The sequence below is a fragment of the Haliaeetus leucocephalus genome, unplaced genomic scaffold (assembly GCF_000737465.1).
Source record: "Haliaeetus leucocephalus isolate CR32 unplaced genomic scaffold, Haliaeetus_leucocephalus-4.0 Scaffold192, whole genome shotgun sequence".
Taxonomy (NCBI): Eukaryota; Metazoa; Chordata; class Aves; order Accipitriformes; family Accipitridae; genus Haliaeetus; species Haliaeetus leucocephalus.
Window position 1 is genome coordinate 946595 of NW_010972628.1, and position 22784 is coordinate 969378.

Below are 22784 nucleotides of genomic sequence, written 5' to 3' on the forward strand. Positions count from 1 at the left end.
ACCTTGCTTGCCCCCTGTCCAGGGCTCTGTACATACCAGCGTCCACACTGCTCTCATGCGAGGAAGCAGGTTGGACAATATGCCACCAACTTGCTGTGCCTGTGATCTAGACCATCTAGGAACAGAAATGTTCTCTACTAGTGGGTGGAAAGTCTGTAAAGTTAAAACTTAGTCAGCCCTGTGCTGAATTCCCCACCCTTCCTCTGACATGCTTGTGCTCTCTGAGGCAGAAGATCCCAAATATTTCTGAACTGATACACTCATGCTTCATGTACAAGATGGGCTGTAAATTGGTGTCTGCTATGGCTAACTGTGTTGCAACACAGAACTGCACAGCCAGCTCTTCCAAGGGTCCTAAATACTTACCTAGAAAGTATAGAAAAAGTCTTTACCATGGGAGACTTCAACTGAAATGAAGTATGCTGCATAGCTGCTACTGCCAGTACTAAAAGCATCCTTGGAAATATTTTTCCTAGCTCAAGAGGTTTTGTTCTCACAGGGGAATGCTATATTAGACCTCATCTTGACAGTTAAGTAGGACTCAATCTCAATATTTAAGGGTGGATGATTCTTAGATGCAACTGATCATGGTCTGAACATATTTGCAAAGCTAAATTTAAATGAGCAGATAACAACTATTTGGTACTTCTGATGGGTGGGTTAGGAACGTTCAAATCAATAATGCCCTAAGCAAGCTAGAAGATCATATTTAACCAGGAAAACATAATTAATAATTTGAAACAGTTGAAGAAATTTTATCAGATGCACGCCCACATTATAGAAAAAGTCCTGATAGTCTAACAAAACTCAGCATTAAAAATAGAAAACACACTGGAATGAAGACATTGTGGAACAATAACACAATCAAGATGTTAAAAAGTACCAAAACTTATAAAGGAAAAACAACCAGCAGAAGTAAAACTTTAGAACTGGCAGAATTAAAGGCAATAAAATGATTTAAAAAAAAATGCACCAAGAAAGAATATTTCCAATAATATTGATCTGCTATTAAATGAATTCTGCACAACTGTTAATAATGCTGAAAATTTTTTTTCCTGGTATAAGAGACACAAACAATGCATATGAGATGAAAATTTTTAAAAGTCGTTCACAGCCAAAGATGATGCTAGATAACAGCTCTGAAGTGAAAAGACCAAACTTAGATGACTTATGCTGTAGATACTACAGACTGGGCCAGTTAGGTGGATACATCAGAAAAAGAAATAGAGATAAGATAATACCAGTGAGCCTGCATTTGACAATCTGAGGTAGGAAGACAGAATTGATTCTTGCGTGCAGTTAGAAGTTCAGTTCATAATATAACAGGACATTCTTAGGCTTACCACGATATCTCTTCTGAATTGTTAGCCTTAAATACATATTAAATGGGTAAAGGTTTTGCAAACAGAATCCTTGTCAAATAGGTAGCTTCTAAGTCTCGTGAATGATTACTCCTTGGCCTTAGACCTAGTGAATGTTTTTATTAAGGACATAAAGACAGTTGTGTACAGAAAGAACAGAACATCTATTTCCTTTTCTGCAAGCCAGATTAAGAGCAAGAAATGACATCCCATGAAAAACTCATGTGAATCATCATGTGACAATAACAATGCTGTGTGAAGAGTTCATTTCAGTCACCAAGCCTGTGGTTTGGTGATGGAAATAAAGGCAGATCCAATTCTTTGAAAAATTGCAGCTTTACTCAGAACCATTTTTGAAACTTATTAAAATAATAAATTATTTAAAAAAGAAAGAAAAGGTGGAAAAAGGCATTTGATCATAAAAATGTCTCCCACAGTTGGAAATTGCTTTGCATTATCTCAGACAATTAAAGGCAAGAATGAAACACTTAATTGTGCTTTGGATGATGTTAGGGTAGGAGCACAGCTCTGCTGGCTCATGACTCAACCTAAGCCATTGATGCTGCCAGAATTGAATCACCGAGTCACCTGAAATCTGAATGGATTTCAGGTTGCTTTCTTTCCCCTTTCCTGGCAGGAGGAGAGGGAGGAGAATAAAAGTTTGCAACCCCCTGGACCAAACTGTTCCCTCTCCCAGAAGAACTGACAGCTGCAGGATGAATTTTAGACAAATTTGTGCTGACTGCCTAAAGCATATCTCTGTTTTGGTCAATGGAGCATTATGGACATGAAGCACACTGTTAAGCGAGCAGAATGTGTGCTGTGGGTAGCACTGAAAGTCCTGTCAACCAACTGTGAGAGAAGAAAATGTTCCTGAAAACACTGATGTTGAAAACCTTTGAAGAAAATACATCAATTTGAAAGAGATTTCATCTAGTAACAGAAGAACTAAATGTTTCTGGCCTGATGGAACAGCACTATCTCAAGAAATATTTTTCTTTAATATTGAAATAGCTCTTCAAATGAGGATTCATTGTTGAGAGTGAGTGAAAAGAACAGTATAAGTGGAATGTCTTAATTTTAGGAAAACAGATCAATTCAGAATTCAGCCTCTGTTTGGAACTCATTTTCATGTAGTATAGTTTTTTTTTTTTTTTTTTTTTTTTAAATAAAGAACAATTTCAGTGAGGGAGAAAAAATCAAACATGGCAAGTTTCTTCCAAAACAGCAAAAGTAGTGTGCCTATGAGTTTTTGTTAAAGACACTAGCAAAACTACCATTGACTTCTGTGGTGCAAGTTCAGGTCTAAATAGCTGGTCATAAAGAGCTCAGGACAGCAAAGACAAAGAAGAAGGAGGCAAAATGGGTTAAGTGACATCAGTAGGATGACACAGCACTTTAGTGGCAAAGCTGAAAAAAATGCATGTTCCTTGAATTCCTGTATCTGCTTAACTCTATGGCTTTTCAGCATGAGAAGGTAATCTCACTGATTTCCAATATTGTAAGAAGAAAAGAAATCTGATTGAGACACTATTCATGTGGTGTGGAGAAATGCAAAGCACTCGTACTTTAGACGCTGGCAGACTAGGCAAAACAGACTCCCTTGTGCAAATGCTCTGAAGTGATTTGCAAAGTAATATTTGTAAAATTTATTCAGTTTAATAGGGATGATGAGGAGAAATAAGACAGTCCCAAGCCTGATACCCTGCTCAGAGAATCGAGAGACTTCCACTACTGTTGATTGGAATGGATTGATCTTCTTATGAGCATTAAGTTAGCTTGAAATCACAGTTGAAAATGCAATCTTACATTGAGAAATGTAAGTTTGTATTATGATCAGAGGACACAAAGTAAGAAATATGGCCCCAGTGCCTTTAAGATTTATAAAATGTAAATTGGTAAAGGGCATGGATGTGGTTAACTCAGAAAGAGGTAAGCATAGCAATTAGAAATATGTACATCTGGTACCTTCACAGAATGGAAAATTAGAAAGTCATCTCTGACCTGTATCTTCAGACCAGTGTAAGTACCAGCTAAGTAAGCTCAGTGAAGTCTCATTATGACAACAACATTTAACTCAATCATAAAGACCAGCATGGTAAAATATAGGATGTATTTTATGTTTATCTGGTATGTATTCATGAAGTGTCAAGATCTTTTTTTTTATTCTCTAATTATACACTTCCAAGACATAACAAAGAGCTGACAGATTTCTGACCTTTTTGTTTACCAGTCGTAAATTACAAGAGTAAAATAATTCATAGCACATTTCAGTTTTGCCTAGAAAAGAGACACAGAAGCCAAACAAGGGATTGTAAAGAACTGATTTCACTAAACATTGAAGAGTCACTAGATTTTTTTAAAAAGCCTTGAGAATTGAAAACACACAGAATGGGAAGATCATGCACAAAAGTGTTCCTCTAAGTGTATGCTGTCCCAACTCTGCACTACAGCTTTGAACAAGAGAAGCCAGTTAGCAGGCATGTCCTCCAGGACTCAAACTATTTTCTGAGTCCAAATAAAGTTACACCTCTCATTTCCATGTGGCTGTAGAGTTAGCTGTATGCATAAGTCTTTAGATATAAATAATGAACAATTAGCAGAGTATCTAACTGTGCTACATTTGGTTGAATAATAACTTTTTTAGTGAAAAAGTGCTCCTTCATACTGAAGAATAGTCACATCCACCCACAACACTCAGTCTTCCACGCTGTTGTGGTTTGAGCCCAGCCAGTAACAAAGCACCATGAAGCTGCTTGCTCACTCCCCTGCCCTGACCCCGGTGGGATGAGGAGAAAATAGAAAGAAAAGATCGTGGGTTGAGACAAGGGCAGGGGGTGATCACTCACCACTTATGGCCACGGGCAAAAAACAGGCTCAACTTGGGGGAAAAAAAAAAAATCAATTTAATTTACTACCAATCAAATAACAATAAGGATAATAAGAATTAAAACCAAACCTTAAAACACCTTCCTTCCACCTCTCCCTTGTTCCTGGCTCAACTCCAATCCCGATTTTCTCTACCTCCTCCCCACAGCGGTGCAGGGGGACGGGGAATGGGGCTTGTGGTCAGTTGGTCACACATTGCCTCTGCTGCTCCTTCATCCTCAGGGGGAGGATTCCTCACTCGACCCCTGCTTCAGCATGGGGTCCCTCCCACATGAGACAGTCCTCCATGAACTGTTCCAGCATTGGTCCTTTCCATGGGCTGCAGTCCTTCAGTCACAGACTGCTCCAGCGTGGGCTTTCCCATGGGGTCATGGCCATCTTCAGGGGCATGCCCCTGCTCCAGCATGGCGTCCTCCGTGGGTGCACGTGGGCATCTGCTCCACCGTGGACCTCCATGGGCTGCAGGGGGACAGCCTGCCATCTCACCACGGGCTGCAGGGGCATCACCTCCTCCAGTGCACATCTTCCCCCCTCCTTCTTCACTGACCTTGCTGTCTGCAGAGGGTTTTCTCTCACATACCACTCCCCTCTCTGCTGCGGGTTTCCCCTTCTTAAATCTGTTATCCCAGAGGTGCTGCCACTGTTGCTGATTGGGTTGGCCTTGGCCAGAGGTGGGTCTGACTTGGAGCTGGGGAAGGTTCTGGCAGCTTCTCACAGGAGCCACCCATGCAGCCCCTGCCCCACTACCAAAACCCCGCCACACAAAACCAAAACACCTCGTCTCTGGAATTCAATCTTAATGCAATAGTTCAGTCTCTAGCTGTGATTGAAAGAGCACCTGAGGTGTGATGCTGCAACACGGGTGCTCAGAAGAATGTACAACACTTGCACCCATCTCAGCAAATTCTCACAGACATGTCCAGTGAGGGTGGGATTTGGCAAGTCACCCTAGCAACTCATCAAAGAAAGAGGAGGGATGTAGGATTTTGCAGGCATTATGAAATCCTTGTCCCAGCAGGCTGCATCCACTTTCAAGCATCATGTCTGAAGTCTTTCACCAGAATTGGAAATGCAAAAATATGACAGGATTAAAAAAGAAGAAACATTACAACCATTCATGGAGAAGAGCTAAATATGACAGCCCAAATGCAAGCTTGGTTTGTTAATGTCCCTAAATTGCTGATAGTCAAAAGTAGTTGATGCCAGAGACAGGATCACTTAATATTACCCTAATTCTTACAATCCTCCTCAAAGCAGCAACTTCTGGCCAGCTAACTGGACCCTGTACCATTGCATTCCTGCTACTCATTTTGTGCTGTGAGTTCTTTTTTTTCCTTTCCTTTCTTATAAGCCCAGACTGTGACTCATCTCTACTACATATAAACACAAGAGCATGTCCGGGCTGTTAGTACTGGTGACTGTGTCTTTCTCCTCTCCTCTCCTCTGCTTTCCTCTCTGTCCTGGATTGTATTAAGCATGGAACATCTTAGTCTGGGATATGGAAAACATATTTCCAGAAAACATTTTTCATCATCCTCATCAGAAGTTTTGCCCAAAATATGTTTGAGTTTGTTTAGGATAAAACTCAAAGACAAAAGCAGTTCAGCTTTTGGTGGGCACAGAAATTACTCTAGCAAAATCCACATTCTCTGCTTCAAAATTCATCCTGATTCATCCTGTCTCTAAGTGATATGTCTGAGTCTTGTGTCATACTGGAAGGCAGAAAGAAAAGAGCCTGAATAGGGTCCATTATTCAAACCACAGCACAATTATTCTGCCTAAAGCTCAGCAGAAGACTATTTTAATCTTCTGCAGTGAAGGAAGCTGTTGCTAGAGGAGTGACAGGGCTGGGAAGAACCTGGGACACTGGGATAGGGCTGTGGAAACTTGAAGGTATTAGCTGGAGGACAAAGCCACTGTAGTTTTCTAGATACTACATACCAGAAAAATACTATGGGGATGAAATATTTACACAGCATTGTGCTCTATCCTTTTGCACCTGACTCCACCAACTATGGACCTCCACACTCTGCCCAAGGCTCCTTTCTTTTCCAGTCTTGTCCCCTTGCCTGCTATTTCCCCATCTCTGCTGCAAGAAACATGCGGTGTTCAGTTTCACAGATTGTCCCAACACACAACTACTGGCATCATTTCTCTGGACTGTCATCAAGTGATGCCTGATGAAACGTCATTCTTGTAGCAAAATCTTAATTCTCCCCAGAAACTGAAAATGTTCTCCAGAACTCTGGCCAATGACATTTAAGTACCCTGCAGCCATTCAAACTTAAGACCCCCTAGCTTCCTTCAAGGAGTCAGTCTGGGAGGGCCTCAGATTGCACGACAGTAGTGGTGGCAGACCAGTACCCAAAGAAAAGGCTGCTGGGAGATGAACCTACTACACTGTGGCTCAGAATGTGCAGAGAAAAACAGCCAAAGCTTGTTCCCTGAAATTTTTCCTGCAGGAACTCTCCAGCTTAACATCATCACTGAAAAAGGTCCACAGGTCACTGAGGGAAACACGGATAGTTAGTGAGGTGGGGCATCAGCCTTGACATCTCAAGAGCTCATCTATTCCTGCTGCACAATCCCCAGCTGAAGTGATAATTTTGCGCATGATCTCTCAGTTGAGGGGCACGTAATGAGTATTATCATCCTGACTGGGAAGCCATTAACTCTGTGGAAGGTCTTTCATATTAGTCAGGGGAGACATATCTTCCTTTTCCCAAAGAGGGCAAGAACAGGGCCTAATGAAGCTGACCTTTGGTTCCTCAAAGGGATAGGTCCTACGTTTAAAAAGTGTAAGATCTGGCATGCAACAAAAAGTCTTGTTGTAAGGAAATGAGAATGGCAGGAAGACATCTAAATTGAATACATGTATGAATAAGACAAGAAGTATATTCAAATAAGCCAAGAAGTATATTCAGTCAGCGCCACATGAAGGTAGTTTGGCCTTCATTTGAAAAGACTCTTTCTTTTTCTTTGTGCTAGCTGTTAGCTGTGAAATGATAGTGTGTGTGACACAGTATACGTTGGAACTTGTTGGGACATGCTATGGTGAATCTCACAGCTATTGCTAGCTTTCATTAGCAGAAGCCAGGCTGTTTCCATTTCTGCAGAAGGAGTGATTACACTTAAGGGAAGGGAGGTTGAGAGAGAGGAGAAAAAGGAGGAGGAACCTTGCTGCTTTCTAATTTTAGTGAATCGGTCAGAATGAGAACAGGTAATTATCTATTTTAAAAAAAATAAAGAAATTCACAATGGACAGAGTTCAGAGTGAGAAGGTAATGAATTCAGCTGAGGAGGGAGCCCTGGGAATATTTGCTATCATTTTAGGGATAACCAAGTTCATGAAGTGGGTTTGCCTTATTAAGCTTTAACGATCAAACTGTTCATTGTCTCCACCTGAGCTGCTGATCAATTCTTCCCGAGTACTCAACAGGGAGAAATGCGTACCTCAAAGGATGATGTCCTAGGTGCCTGCCTTAGGACACGATGTATTGCTGTCCACAGTGTATGTCTCTCCCCACTGTCTAGGAAAGCACAGAACAGATGCTTAACTTCTAGGTGTCAAACTGAGCAACGTGCTCATGGGCAGCCTATTCTTCTATTACCAGGTTCATTGCAAAGCCTTTGTGGGGAGGTGTGCCCGAAATGGGAGAACATCTTGCTAAATAATTGGCTTAGTTCATCTTGATCATGGCCTTAAACCAACTACCAGCTTGCGGTCCATGTTTCTCTCTCTGGAGCTGGAACTGGCTGTGTCTGGCACAGGGCAGCCCCTGGCCTCTTCTCCCAGAGGCCACCCCTGTAGATCCCTGCTGCCAGCACCTGGACACATAAACCCAATGCAATGTGGCTTCCCAGGCTTTGTCCTTTGTGCTGTAGAAGTGCCTTGCATTTTTAAAGCATGGTGCAGAGGGGAATTGCTCTAGTGTCTGGCGTTTTTGCTTTTTGTTTTTAATGTACTTTCCAGGTGATATACCAGCAGGAAAAGCCACAGGGCAAAGTGGGGAAAGTATTGTTAATGTATTCTGATTAAATTCATTGAAACAAAGCAGCTTCCTGCTTCCTATGTTCTTCATTGTCTGCAGCGTAGCTGTCCCTCCTCCAGCATGAGCTGGCACCTTCTTGTCTTGGGAGCCTCACACCTGCTCTGATAAAGGCTGATGAAGTTAGCACCCCAGAAAAGTCATTTTCCAAACACAAACCTGAACAGCCAGGCAAATAACATTTCCACTCAGCATTACTGAATAAGAACAGTGTCCTCAGGCTTGCTGTGCTGTGCTGGGAAGCAGGTGTGTGATGGAATATTGATGGGTAATCTAGAGAGCAAGTGGATGCTTTTAGAGCCAGCTACAATCATGCTGTCAGTGAGTTGTTCTGTCTTCAGACAAGCAGAGACTGTGTGTCTCTAAGGCTCCCATTTTTTTTCTCCTGACACAACTGTGGGAGGGGCTGGTTTCTTTCTGGGGAGAGAACCAACTCAAAAAAGAGCTGGAACTGGAGCTGAGGAACCTGCCACATTGGGAAAGTGACAGGCAAGCTGTTACCAGTAAGGTTGCCCAGAATGTATGAATACATAAATAAGAGGGAAATTTTCTATCAGCAAGAAAATGCACGCCATGTTTCCCACTCTCCTTGAAAGAGCTCCAGAATTAGAAGCTTGTGCCCATCTTAAAAATCTGCACAAAAGTTTTTTGCCAATGTAGAAACTTCCTATCCTCCCACATTCTACAAGCCCTTTGGCAGAAATCCTGCAGATGGGGGATTTCTACCCTCAGAGCACATCAGGTCAAGCGCAACAAGTGCCAGAACTCAAACACAAACCTCATCATCTGCTAGGCAAGATCTGAAAGGTAGTCACAGGGTAATACACCTGCCTGACCTGTTGACATGGTGCAAGGAGCTGCCCATCGCTAGGCATAACACAACATCTCCTTTAAGTCCTGCAACCCAGCCAGCTCAGACACAGAGCATCATTTCTACTTGTTCTTTTTGCTTGTCCTGCCCTGGGTCTCAGTTTGACTGAGGTGGTTACTGGCTTTTCTGTTTTGCACACAGAGAGACCTTTCTTTCTAGCACTTCTCAGAGGCAATAATATTCCTTCTGCCAGTGTCAGAGTTTCTGTTTTCCTCACCGCATTCGTGCTAGCTTCTTCTGTGGGCACTTGCATGGTAGTCATTTTTAAATACTCTACTATTAGTAAAAGAGACTCGCTAACACAGGACTTCTGTTGTGGCAGCAGACACTGAAATTTGAAAGTTTTCTCCCTGCTTCTCAGCAAAAGCTATTACATGAAAAGATTCCAGGTTTTAGCAGCAGTTTGGATAACTAGGGCCTTTACCGAAATGTGCTGAGGTGTTGGCCAAAAAAACCACCCACCTGATCCAAAAAAGCCCATGTGTGTTTCAGTGAAGTGTTTTCTTAGCTGTTCTTTTGAATTACTCTTTTTACATTTGAAGTGTAACTGTTCATTAATAGCCTGAAGAGATGGAAATTTCTGAAGTCATAGCATTCTCCTGGTTCATGGCTCCGTTAGGCATGCACAGATATTTTGTGAAGGGAAAATTATGGCAAGGTCAGTGTGGTCAGGGGCATGGAACAGCATGATCAGCTGAGCACATTTTTGGTGTGCATGGTCACAGGCGTGTGCAGGCTCAGTTACTGATGTGTTTCCTTCCAAAACTCCCTGTCATTTCATGTCACCGAAGGCTCAATTTCAGTGTGATTGTAAGGTCTCTCACTCACCCCTGCTCCCCCACCCCAAGAGAACTGGAAGTCTCATTAATGATGACAAAGTGTTCAGACAGTATAAAAAAGAGAGCCAGCCTTCATTTGCCTAGCTTGAGGAGGATAACATGAGCATGGCTGGGTATCACTTAACCCATAAGTGAGTACTTAGAGCTGCTGCTTTTTGAAGTGGACACAACAAAAAGCCAACATGCAACTGCAAAAGATCCCATTTATTGCTGTGTGAGAAAAAAGGACCCAATCAGATTGAGAAAGAGAAAGAAAATGGGCTTGTGACTTTGTCCTGACTCACTGTCTGTAGGATGAATGCCTCCACCCCACAAGAGGTTACCGTTTCAGCTGTTCCACTCCCTCTGATATGAATTGCTATGAGTTCCTGCATACATGGAGAGGGCAAGAAAAACTGCAGGTAACAACCAAGAGCTCAAGAACCTTTAAAATGGTTATAGTAACTGCTATCCCTTGAAAAGGCTCTTTTCTTTACTTTAGTAAATAGAAGCTGGTAGGACTGATATGAAACTCCTTTGTCTTGTTGCCATAAAGCAAAGGCATGCCTATGGGAAATGTACAGTAGAGTCAGCAAGCTTTTCTATACAAGGTTTGTCTCTCCCTTTAGCTGTAGAGCTCTTAGCTTGATGTAGGTTGTGAGCTTCACGGGATCTGCCCCTGCTCACATATCACTGAAAATGCCAAACATCTGTTCTCTGACCACAGCCAGTCAACAAAAAGGATGAGAAAAGTTCAACAGCTGGAAGAAATACAAAACATGCAGTTCTTCCACCTGGAAGAAATGCAAAACATGCACCTCATCTCTACTATGGGCTTTCAGCTATCAGCCCAAGCTGGTTACAGGCTGTTGCAATGGTGGGAGCTTTATTATGCAGGGGCTGTTCACAGGTGAGAGCAGTTCTCCAAATTTGTAACAGCAACCCAACCTTACAGCACTACAGACCCTGAGTGTGTCCCTCTAGCACTGTAACACTGTTAATACTATTCAGTTGTATTGTTAAGATGCACCGGATAGTCTCCCTTACCAACTTTCATTTGCTACAACCATGACTTCCACAGCCTCTTGGGGAGCAACAAAACTGCCTTGAATTACAAAAAGGAGAGGCTGGTGTGCCAGATCAAAAAGGGCTAGAGAAAGGTAAGTGTCTTGCCCTTCATTTTTTCATGTCCCTGTGGAGGGCTGCAGTATGTGAATAAACACTCATACTTTCTTACTTGATCTTTTTGGGTGTCAAATTGTTCTTCCCATTTTTAAAGCATTTTGATGTCAAAATTCTCCTCTTTGTTGCCAGCTGACGGGATTGAGAAGTACTTGTTGTACTTCAGAGGGAAATGTATGTCAAAGGTTTGAAACTAATTGGTTAACTACCTTTGATTTTACTGAGTTTTGGCTCTGAGCTTATGGCAATGCCTTGGTCTCCACAGATGTACTGTCAGCGTGGGGGTGCTAATTAGATCCTAGCCACAATGGGGTATGGCAGGATTTATTCCACACAGAAGAATCCCCAAGGAGTTAATGACAAAAATTAAATAGTCTCACAGCAAGGACTAAAGATAATCACCTAACTAATCTTTCCTGAGCTCTTACTGTTGCAAAATTACATTGTCTTGTGCTGTCAGCAAAGTCATCATTGAAAACATTGGTGTAGGTTACTGAAGGAAAAAAAAATTCTTAGCGAAAAGTTTGATGGAGCTTAATGTCCTGTCAAACTCATCCTGTCAATCCAGGGAAGTTACTGAGGATAAAATAACCTTATGAGAATGGTGTGGAAGCAACTTGTATTTCAGTGTGGAGTCATAAGCAATGACTGTGTTTCAGAGCAGACTCACTGCAGCACCTTTGGCAGGGTAGATCTTACTTAAGCTCTCTGTCCACCAAGAAGAAATGAATTATCTCCCATACAGGTCACACAGAAAGCTGGGAAAAAATGCAGATGCATAGCTAAATGTCAGTCCAGGAGACTATTTTCCTTCCAGGTTAGTCCCCAGGATTCTCAGCAGTGGTGATGCGTGCTCTTTTTATATCTGGGACTGTTATCTCTTCTAGTATTTTGGAATGTATTTCTATTTTGCTTCTGTAACTATTAAGCTGTTTATGATCTGTTGTCTTTGTTTAGATAGATTTTTGTCTTCCTTATTTCCCTCAAATCTGCTAAGAGAAGAGTACAACTGAATGCAACTGATCCCCACAGTGCTGACATACAGTAGGGGACAGAAATTTAGTTGTAGTGTACTTTCAATCATGTACAATGATATCACTTCCAGAATGCTTTCTAAGTTCCTTCTTGATCTGCCGTGATGACCTCTGTTACCTGTCCCTTTTCTTTGCTGGTAACGCACTCCTATATGTACTACAAAATGCCAAGGACAGCCTAAAGTTACTAATAGCAAGAGCTGACATATGCACAAAGAAATGCATGCAACATCTAGAAACAAAACTGGCACTCAGAATCCTAGAGATTTGCAAAGAGATCATATGCAGAGAGCTCATGTAGTTTATCTACTAAAAGCTGAACTTGAAATGAATCAGTCATTTAAGGTTCAGCCTCTGAATTTCAGCTGGATTCAACCTCCAGTCTGCCAAAGTGCTTGTGATCAATAAGGCAATGAAATGATGAACCCTAGCAAGCACAAACCTAGCAATGCAGGATGATAATAATTTCTAAGCCTTGTGAGAAGTCAGTGAGTTCCCTATCCCCCTGGAGAGGACAAACAATATTTACGATGCTTTGTACCATAAGACAAAGCTGACTCCTCATCCTGCAGTGAACAACTCCTTATCCACTGGAGCATTTGTATTAGGTTCTTGTAGAAACACAAGCCCAGATGTACACCGACTGAACCAGAGCTTTCAAAATAAGATTAAATAATGCAAAAATAAAAATTAAAAAAAAAAAAAAGAAAAAAAAAGAAAAAAAGATATTTTCATGTATGGTAAACAGAGGCTGTGGAAAATAAATAGTTCTATCTAATCTAAATTACTGCAGCAACTTGGGGAATTAATTTTACCAGACTTGTACTAAAAGGAAGTCACTGGGCAAAGCAAAAAATTGCAGGAGGCAGGAAGGAGGATGAGCAGCTTATACTCCATGTTCTGACCTTGCAAAGTGCACACATAAACACAGATATAGCCTATGCATTTATTTGTGCTGTCAGATACATAGCTGTAACATAAATTATTCTAAACTTACACAAGTGACTGCATTTGTGCTTTTCCAGGGTCCCTGCTGTAGGCTTCTGGGAAGTTTTTCTTGTAAAAAACTAAATGTAGTCACTGGAAACACAAGAAATCATATCCCACTTTGGCTAGGAGCACACCTGCTCTCTGCATCACTGGAAAATGCTTCTGTTCTCATGGGAACCTTCTGCAGCTTGACCCCATCCTGGTGATCATGGAGCAGAACTAAATTTTCACTGTAACATATAAGCAATTAAACTGTAATTGTTCATGTGGAATATGTAATTTTTCTTTCTTATTATCCTGTCTCAGCTGCTTCGAAGAATAAAATTGACCCAGATTTTCCTAATTGAAGCTGCAAGTTGGATTCTGGGGGAGAGACTTACCAAAGGACCTACCAGGCTTAGGACTACCATATGTACAGTACTTATCTTGCGCCCTGTGGTCATGAATTACTGTGGTAATTTCACTCAATCCTCCAGGTACCTAAAATCAGTATTTTAGAGCCTTTGATCCTATGCTCTTCTTCATGAGTCAGATATTCTCTGCTTACTCTGGAGATTTCTTCTCTGATTACAAGATGGAAGTCTTTGCTATTCAGCAGTAATTTAATCACCTCCACTCCTGAAACTTTCTAAACCTCATTCCCTCTCACTGAGGCTGACCATTATGCAGTAAGGCATTGTTTTAATATGGATGCTGCATACACAAGAGGAAGTAAATTAACATACTTGCAAACACAGAGGAAAGGAAAACATGTTTTCTGCTGAGTATTCCGAAAAATTCATGATATGTGATATCTATGCCTGTTCTTTTTCATAGATTCTTGCTTCTCAGAGAGGAGTAAATTTGTTCACAAATTGTAGTTCACACCACCTGAATGTGGTAACGGGAAAGAAGCATTTTGACTGGGACAACGTAGCATAATCCAGGCAGTTAAGCAGTAAGCAGAAGGGCCAGTTTGCTTCAGCATAGAGTCAGCATAGTGGATCAAGCCAAGACATGTTTCCCATGTCTGTCTTATGTCTTTCATGTACACCTGGCCTCACGTCCGCTGAGGCCAATGGAAACATTCCCCTTTATCTGAGTTTGCAGCATATTTACTGTGTCCTCTGCAACCAGGATCCAGATACATCTCTGTTTTTCACTTACAGTTATGCAAACAGCAAGCATTGGACAGATGTAATGTTGCTTCCAATTAAGGTAAAGTAGCAAGGCTTGTTGAGTACAGATCAGACCTGCTCAGGAGAGCAGTGCTTTATCTTCCACTGTCTCCACTACGGGGCAGCAGAAAAACAACTTTTATATCTATTGATTTGGGCAGCACTACTCTTGGATGCTGGGGGCAATGGGTATTCCCATAGGAATGTGTTGTAATCCTGGAGCCAATTAGAGAAGAAAACAGGTGTGGGGTTCTCAGGCAGCAATGTTGCCATGGGGGAGAAGGAGGTGACTGTCAGATTCCCCCAGTGCCATCAGAAGAAGATATTGATGGGAGGCAGAAGAAAATGAGATGAGACCTTTGTAATCCACATCTGCATCTGATCTGTACTTGTGGTGCAAGCGGAAAACTACAGGCCACTGTGTACCTGCCATGGGAGCCCCCTGAGGGAAACAGGTGATAAGACTGAAACGCATACTGGAAGACCTGAACCAAGATAGGTGATGAATGAAAAGCTGCTGTGATTTTGACAGAGCTGAAAGCCTGAGCTAGCAGGGAGGAGCGAGGCACATGCAGCCACAAGGAACTTGTGGGGAGATGGAGCCTTGGATGAGGTAAAGAACTCAAAGGACAGAAGCCATGTGTACAAATAACCTCTGCTAGAAATCTGGCTGAAGAACTCTGATGGCCCCCAGGAAAACGGCTTGGGGAAGGTCTGTTCCAGGAGAGGTGAGGCATGAAGCAGAAACTGCTCATATACCCACAGCTCTGCCTTTGCATCTTAAGTGCCCTCTTCCCGAAGTTTTATTGTCCTCCTTTCTCTCTATGTGCCACCTCTCTCCTGAGTTGTGCTCCTGTTTGGCTCACACACAATTGAACAATGTAATGTAGGACTGCAGTTTCCAAACTTTGCCTTGTTCTTTTCCATTATTAATCAGTCCTCTTCCACTAACACAGAGTCATGGTCAGCAGAGCTATGCAGCAGCATGCAGTGACAAGAAGACTCAAGACACACACACACACAGAGCCCCGCAGAGAGTGGCAGGGACTGAGACATCCAGTACTCTTGCTCATACCTTTCATTCTTTACCACAGCTGGAACTCTTACTGTAGGAAGATCTGTAAGCAATACTGTAGCATTACAAACCAGACCATAGCCCATCACAATGGCAGATATTTTCCTAAGCCTCTGACTGAAAACTGCCTCATCTTCACCTGAAACTTAAAGCCAAAGATATGCTTATCAGCCTGTTCACTCACAGAGAGACCAAAGAAATAGTGTAGAAAGAATTCAGGCTTATATAAATGAAATACACATGGAGTCTTTTTCTGTACCCCTGACTCTCACAGTAGTGGAGTTAAAGGTCAGTGCTAAACCCTCCCTATTGCTCTCAATTTATTTCAGTCCTACATATAGTCCTGGCAGAATGTTCCATGAGGTAATGATGGGAAGATCTTAATTGAGCTGGTGTTCTCTTTAGTAATGGAAGTGAAAAAAATAACTTGGCACACAATAAATGAAACCCAAAAGGACAGATGAAAGAGAAATCCTTTTGCAGTAGCTGTGTCTTTTCAGTTTTCCAGATTTTTTTTCTTTTAAGAAGGCATTTCAGAAAGAATCAGGTTAGACATGAGGAGAAATATTTTAATTGTAAAGGGTAGTTAAGTTCCAGAGCATGTGAGAGTTCTTCACCAGCTGAGGTCTCTAAGAAAAAGATGAGTTCAGCTCAAGTTAACCCTTGAGGTGGAAGGGTGGGCAAGTTGCCCTCTCAGTATCTTCTCTAACCATATGCTTTCAAGTCTGACTGATAATTTTGTTCTTTTTTCTTGTGTTGTGGGTTGGAATGTGAATGAAATTTAAGAGGGCTGTGTAAGAAGAGACAAGGTCTCCCCTAATTTGTATATGAAGCAAGAAAAGGAACAAGCATTGAAATCTCTTGGTAGCTTTTAAAAGCTCATCTGGTAAATAAAATAGTAATTCCAGAGATGGGTGTATCTGCCACATCTGTTCAGACATAGATTCAGCACCACCTGCAGCTACGCAAAACCACTGAAGAGAAAAACTCCCTGAAAAGAAATGTAACCAGTATCATTCATATGCCAACCTTTTCCCAGAAATTAAAACTCAGTGTTAGCTGATATGCAGTATTATTTCTTGGGATGTAGACTGAAGAGAAATTTCAGGCTCTCAGAGCACCTTGCAAGGAAGAGGTGTTTCCTGAGTGAAAGAAGAGCAATGTTGTCAGTTGTCCATAGTGAAAACAACCAGCCATGAACAATTCCTCACACATTGTGCACAGCTGTGTTGCGGGGTTCCTGTATGCATACCTCCAGATTTCAATCACCCAGATGCAGCCACAGTGGAGGAATCTTGGATGACAGCTGCTACCAGCCATAAAAAGTCCTGGCCAGACAGGTCCACCTAGGACATGCTGTTCCATTACAAAATATCTGCTATCCAGACCTGCATGTGTTTATCTTATCAAGGCATTACAACATTTACTTGCATCCCACTGCCTGCTGTAGGCTTCACACGCACACCCTGAGTCAGCTGAACCTTGTGTTAGTTGGACTTGTGAACATGGCAAGCTAGCTAAGGGAACATGGTTCCTTTCTGTGCTCCAAGGACTGAAACATGCCTTTGTTTATCTTCTTTACATGCGCAGCAGCTGATGCTACAAGTCTGGGCTGCAGGACAGGTGTGTAGTACCAAGAGCACCAGTCCCCATTCCCTGTTCATCCAGGTATAAGGAGGGAAGAACCACGTGCATTGAAAATACACAGGGGTGAAAGAAGCTGTGACTATACGAAGTATATACATAGTGATATTTAATAGTTTATAGAGACTGTAAAACATGATAGTTCAACCATGTCAATAGTAGATACAGTTATGTGAGTAACTATAATAATATTAGTGAGTAACTGTAATAATCTTAGCAGCATACAATCATGGTAAATATTAGTAGCATAATGTTATGGTTATTGTATTATGGTTAACCCAACCTGCTAACATCAGCAAGACCACTCTGTTGGTCTTTTGGATCCCCATCCAGGGCATCCTGCCTGGCGTGCCAATGGGAAAGACGTTCATCTTGGCAGCAGTTTATTCTCAGACTCCAGGATCCTCTGCACTGATAATCTTCTGCTGGTCCCACCACGCAGTCTTTGAGTTGTCTTTGTATCCCCCACGAAAGTCCTTCTCTATTTCCTTAGCTTCTCCAGATAAATCACTTGTTGTTCCTAAAGAGTCAGTTCCAAATCTGATCCAAAGATAACCACTCACTTGCACCTTGATTGTCTTACTGGAGGGTCAGTTCCATAACTGACACCGAGATAAGCAGTTACTTCTGCAAGTGTCTTGACTGTGATGTTACTGCTTTATTCATTCTGTGGCCTAGGTATTTTCTAGATAGATATGTTCCTTTTTAGTAAGCAATGGTTAGCTCGTCATAAGAGATAGTAACTATACTTGTGGTGGGTTGACATTTTAGCTGCAGGTCCACCTTGGTTCAGCAGGCCCCCTGTTCCTTGACACCCTTTCTGCCATTAGAATTAGATCAAATATTCAACATGTTTCTAGTGCATGCACTTACTTTGGCTTCCTGTGGAAAGCAGAAGGAATACGGAAGGAAAGAGATGGAGAGGAAGTTGATGGCAGCATTGTTAGTCTGGTCGTTTCCCGACATGCAGTTAGTAAGTGAGAGAGCCATGGTATTTTTTCCATACTCTTTCCACCTGATGACTGTGGACTCCAGCCTGCCAGTATTTTACCAACATGTGACCCAATGAAAACAATCCTTATGTGACAGCATAGTAATGACTTTAGAAGCAGTAAGGTGGTTCACATACTTAAAATGTTTCTGTATCTTGCTGGGTTAGGTCCATAATTCTACATTATTAACTAGATGGTGGCATGAGTGAAAGCCAAGCAGATAATGATACACGTACAGCCTCTGATATTAAATTGTGTGGGGTTGGACCTTGAAAAAAAATTAAATTATTCTCATCTTTCAAATTTTTTTGAGATAATGCAATATTTCCCATCCTCAGGAAAGCCAGAGCACCAAAAAGATTCATTATTTTTAGTTATATTTTTAAAAATTATTTGTTGACTCCACCTAGAAGATTTCATGTGAAGACACTGAGATGCTTTTTAAAAATTTTGCTCATATTAATACTTTCTATAATTTGATTTCCTCTGAAACAATTTCAAACCTGAAAAATGCCATTTTATTCACCTATGAATCATCACAGCATTACGTTTTGATTAATGTAAAGCATTACAAAATACCACCGAGTTCAAATGATAACACTGAATTGTCAAAACTGACTCTTTCCTATAAAAATTGGCTTTGATGCAATGTCATCTTTCTCCAAGAGAAGTGTACTGTTGTCCAAAATAAATTTGTATTTGAGTGTTACATAGGTACTGTGAGAAAATGGCTTGTTTCTACATGTTGTAGTATCAGTATGGGTAGGAACCAAGAAAAATTAATTTATGTACTTGGCATTTGTGTCAGTGAGGTGGAATAATATAATCTGGTTTTCCTTAATGCCCTTCTATGGTGAAAAATCTCTTTCCAGGCCATATATTACCCCATTCTGCAGCTGCCCCATAAGACTGGCCATAACTTGTAAGAACTAAGGTCTGTCTATCACTGTGCAATTCTCTGAGGTCAGCCGGTAGAGGCTTCCTAAGGAAATGTGTCAGCACAGTCTGCCAAGTACAGTGCTAATTCCTTCATATAATCTTTGAGCTTCCCTCTGTCCTAGCACACAGCAGCACTTGAGTTGTTGTTTTTGTTCCAATTTTCCTGTGGCCTGGATGTTTGTTCAACAAGTTCATGAGCTAGAGGATCAACCTGCCACGAGCTGATACTTGTTTTGAGATGGAGGATTTGAGAGCACGAGGTGACCTGTGTGCTACTATGATTAGTGTTGTCTCTGCTACTGCTCTTCCCCTTTAGCTGGCAAAGGAAGGTAAAGTCAGTAGATAAATTATGCTGGGAATCACCTAGAGACATCTACCTGTGACTTGAAAGGGAGAGTCAGTATCAGCCAGCCATACAGATTGTCCACAGTCTAGGAGTGTACGACTTTCCCCCTGCAGTGGTTGCTGGTCCTGAGTTGGATCTTGTTTGTGGTGTTCAGCCCTGTAACTACAAGTTGATCAAATGCTTTGTTTACCTCAGATGTGAATGGAGACATCATTTGTCTTAAACATCTCTCCCATGAAATCTGGTGTGACCTGCATCCACTAGATATGAAAATCGTAAGACAAATGTCCTTAATGAACTAGGGTGTTTTGAAGTTACTGGTTTTCACCTTGCAGTCTGTCATCCTAAATCTTAATGATGATGAAGAAAGGAAGCAAAAATATTGCCTTTGCTCAGAAATGTTTAGGAATTTCTTGTCAAACCCAAGAGCCCTTTGAAATCAGAAAGTTATGACAGCAGCAATGCATTTTTTGCTTTACTGGTAAACAATTTGGTCTAGTCTTAATGGAAAAATAAAAAGAGAAAATAATGAAAAGAGCATCTACTTAATGTCTGTTCAGCAGTACCATACTATTGATACTAGAAAATACTGAGTTCTTTGTACCAACATAGTTCTTTGATGTTTTTGAAATCATATCTAATTTTCTTTTCAAAGTTCTTTTCCAGCTTATACATGCAAAATGTTTTACTGGCCTTTGGATGGATTTAAGTTACTTTGTAGTTCTGATGTACTAAGAGCAATCTTAATTCCATTTGGTACTTTAATTAAAATTTAGGCATAAATAAAGGAATGGCTTTTACAGAGCAATAATTTTGAAGCTGATAGCTGCTACAGCAAACCTGAATGCCTTTCCTCTTCCTCACAAAGGTCAAATGTCCCCCTAATGTAGCTGGAGTGAAATGATTGTAAGTAATTGTAGAGGTGCTTGTGAGGTCACTGATGGCTGAGGAGCTGATGGGGCAGGAGCAGACAAGCGTGAGCAGCCATAAAGGTGGCTGGTTAGAAGGGGAAATGACTGAGCAAGAGAATGTTCCTGCCAGCCTGTGAGCTGTGAGCCTGGGGACCAGAAGCATCCTTGAAATGTGCAGCTAGCCTCTTTGAAGCACAGCTGGGCACCAAGAAATGGGACACCTCCTGAGATTGCACTGATGATCATAAAACCAAGTTTAACCTCCATGTATCATCAGAAAAAGTGGAAACAGTCTGGGAAATTTAAATTCATGTGAATAAACAGAACAGATCTCTGAGCAACCCGATCTAGTTGAAGACGTCCCTGCTTATTGCAGGGCAGTTGGACTAAATGACCTTTAAAGGTCCATTCCAACCCAAATAATTCTATGATTCTATAATAAAGAGGGTAGCTTACAGGTATCCTTGTTGTATTATTCTATAATGAAGAGGGTAGCTTGCAGGTATCCCTGTTGCTGTAGATTTACATGTGACAGTTTGAGCTGATTTTTTTTTGGTCACATGTCACCATAATCACAAAAATTTCTGTGCAAATACCTAAGGAAATAGCAGGAGAACCTGAGAATTACTGAAATGTATGAAGGCTGAGGTGTGATGGGGGTTGGTGGTGCAAAAATTGTTTTCCTTGGACATGCCTTCAAACTAGCAGTTGGAAAGAAAGTCCTAGTCACTATGGAAGCTGAGATACTACAGCAGTTCTCTCCCTAGTCTGATTCACTCATGCATATCTTTACTTCTCTATTAAATCTATCATTTTGAATATAAAATCATAAAATGAGAGTTTGGTTACTCATGTAAGGTCATAGTGGTGTGCCTTTAATTCTTAATGGAAGTAGCAAATTGCAGGTATCCATTCTACTCGCAGGTTTAAGGATGTTTCTCTTCAGACAGTATGAGTCAGCTTTACCCCCAGAAGTGCAGAGTTGAGTGTGCAAATACAGAGAGAGTTTCTCATGAAGGTTTATTTTCACTAAGAGGTCTTTCTGTCCCATTTATACAAAAAGAACAGGGATGAGGTTGTGTAGGATATCTCCCACATGAGAATATCTAAAACTGACATTTTCAGTGCAGTCTGCCTGTCTGTCCTGTCCTGTTTGCTTTCTTTTGTTGATAATTAATTTTTTCCTGAATTTTTGCTACATCTATAAACTTTTACTATAAAATGCTGCAGATGGAATTTAAAAATTATTGTGGATGATGGACTTGAGCATCAGATTTGTTAACAGTGAAGAAGAGGATCAACACCAGTAGAATACTAACCCAGAACTTTACTAACACAGAGCTTGTATTGTCTTTGCTAGGCCCACGTCTGTATAGTCCCAAATTCTCTCCTGTGCTTGTTTCTCAGTGATCTGAGCATCTGATCATCTTGTCCTGTGAGAGCTGTCTATCCCCTGGGCTGTACTTAGGGGGGAGTTGTTAGGATGGGTAATTTGGGTGTCTGTGTAAAAGAGCAAAAGCAGAATATTAACACTGATGTTCACGCTGCAGAATATGAGGTACTGTGTATGATGGCTGGCTTCATCAGTCATCCTATTCAGTGTGTCACTGACAATGTGTTATCTCTCCCCTGCAGTATGGGATAAAGAAGAAGGAAGAAAAGGAAGCAGAGGCCCAGGCTGCACTGGAAGCTAATGCTGAAGGGAGCCTGACGCGCCCAAAGAAGGCGATCCCTCCTGGTTGTGGGGATGAGGAGGAGGAGGAAGAAGAGAGCATTCTAGACACAGTCATCAAATACCTACCAGGGCCCCTGCAGGACATGTTCAAGAAGTAATAGCTGCAGACTGTTAGATGGGCATAAACAGTACTGCAAAGGATTTCTCTTTTGCCCAATGGGGATTTACAATCTTGCCATCCATCATGCAGCCTTCCCCACCTCTGCCCTCTACTGCTCACTAGGAGTCCTTTCGCGTCCCATTCCCTTCTGACTGCCTCTTTCCCTTACTTCCACCCCAAGACTCATCCATTCCTTTTTTGTACATAGTCACATCCAGTAGATGCCTCTGAATGGATGTAAAGATTAAAAAGCTGCAGACTACACAACTTTTATTATAAGCCATAGTACTATGTATGTTCGATAAGGCAACTGTACATTAAGCATAGAAAAGGAACAACCTCATGTGTATTTCCATCCAAAGCAGGAAGGAGTGTTCACTAAGTGTGAACAGTGACCTCTTTAATTTTCTTTAATTATCTTTTTATTATTATTTATAATAATTATTAGTCATTATTATTAATGTTCTTGTTGATTGGCTCATGCTAGCCATTTGTTGGTGAGCACATCTGCCCTTGGAAGGGGTATCTCAGTTCTCCCGTGGAAGCGGAGCTTTTCCGTTTTAGTTCCATCATTGGCATAAATAAGAGATCATTTGGAAGGTAAATCACGCCTGACTTACACAGCTGACATCACTCAGAACTGTGGAAGACGTGAGTCATCTTCCCTCAGATGCTGGTAGAAGCTAAATGC

At 41.5% G+C, this 22784-nt stretch overlaps 1 protein-coding gene across 1 annotated transcript in view; it reads left to right on the forward strand.

The window, feature by feature from the left end:
• Positions 1–22091, forward strand: part of CPLX1 (complexin 1) — a 107566-nt gene extending 85475 nt beyond the window's left edge. The window contains exon 3 of the mRNA XM_010565470.1: positions 21894–22091. Coding sequence (XP_010563772.1) covers positions 21894–22091 — 198 coding nt within the window. The remainder of the gene's footprint in view (positions 1–21893) is intronic.
• The last annotated feature ends 693 nt before the right edge of the window (positions 22092–22784 follow it).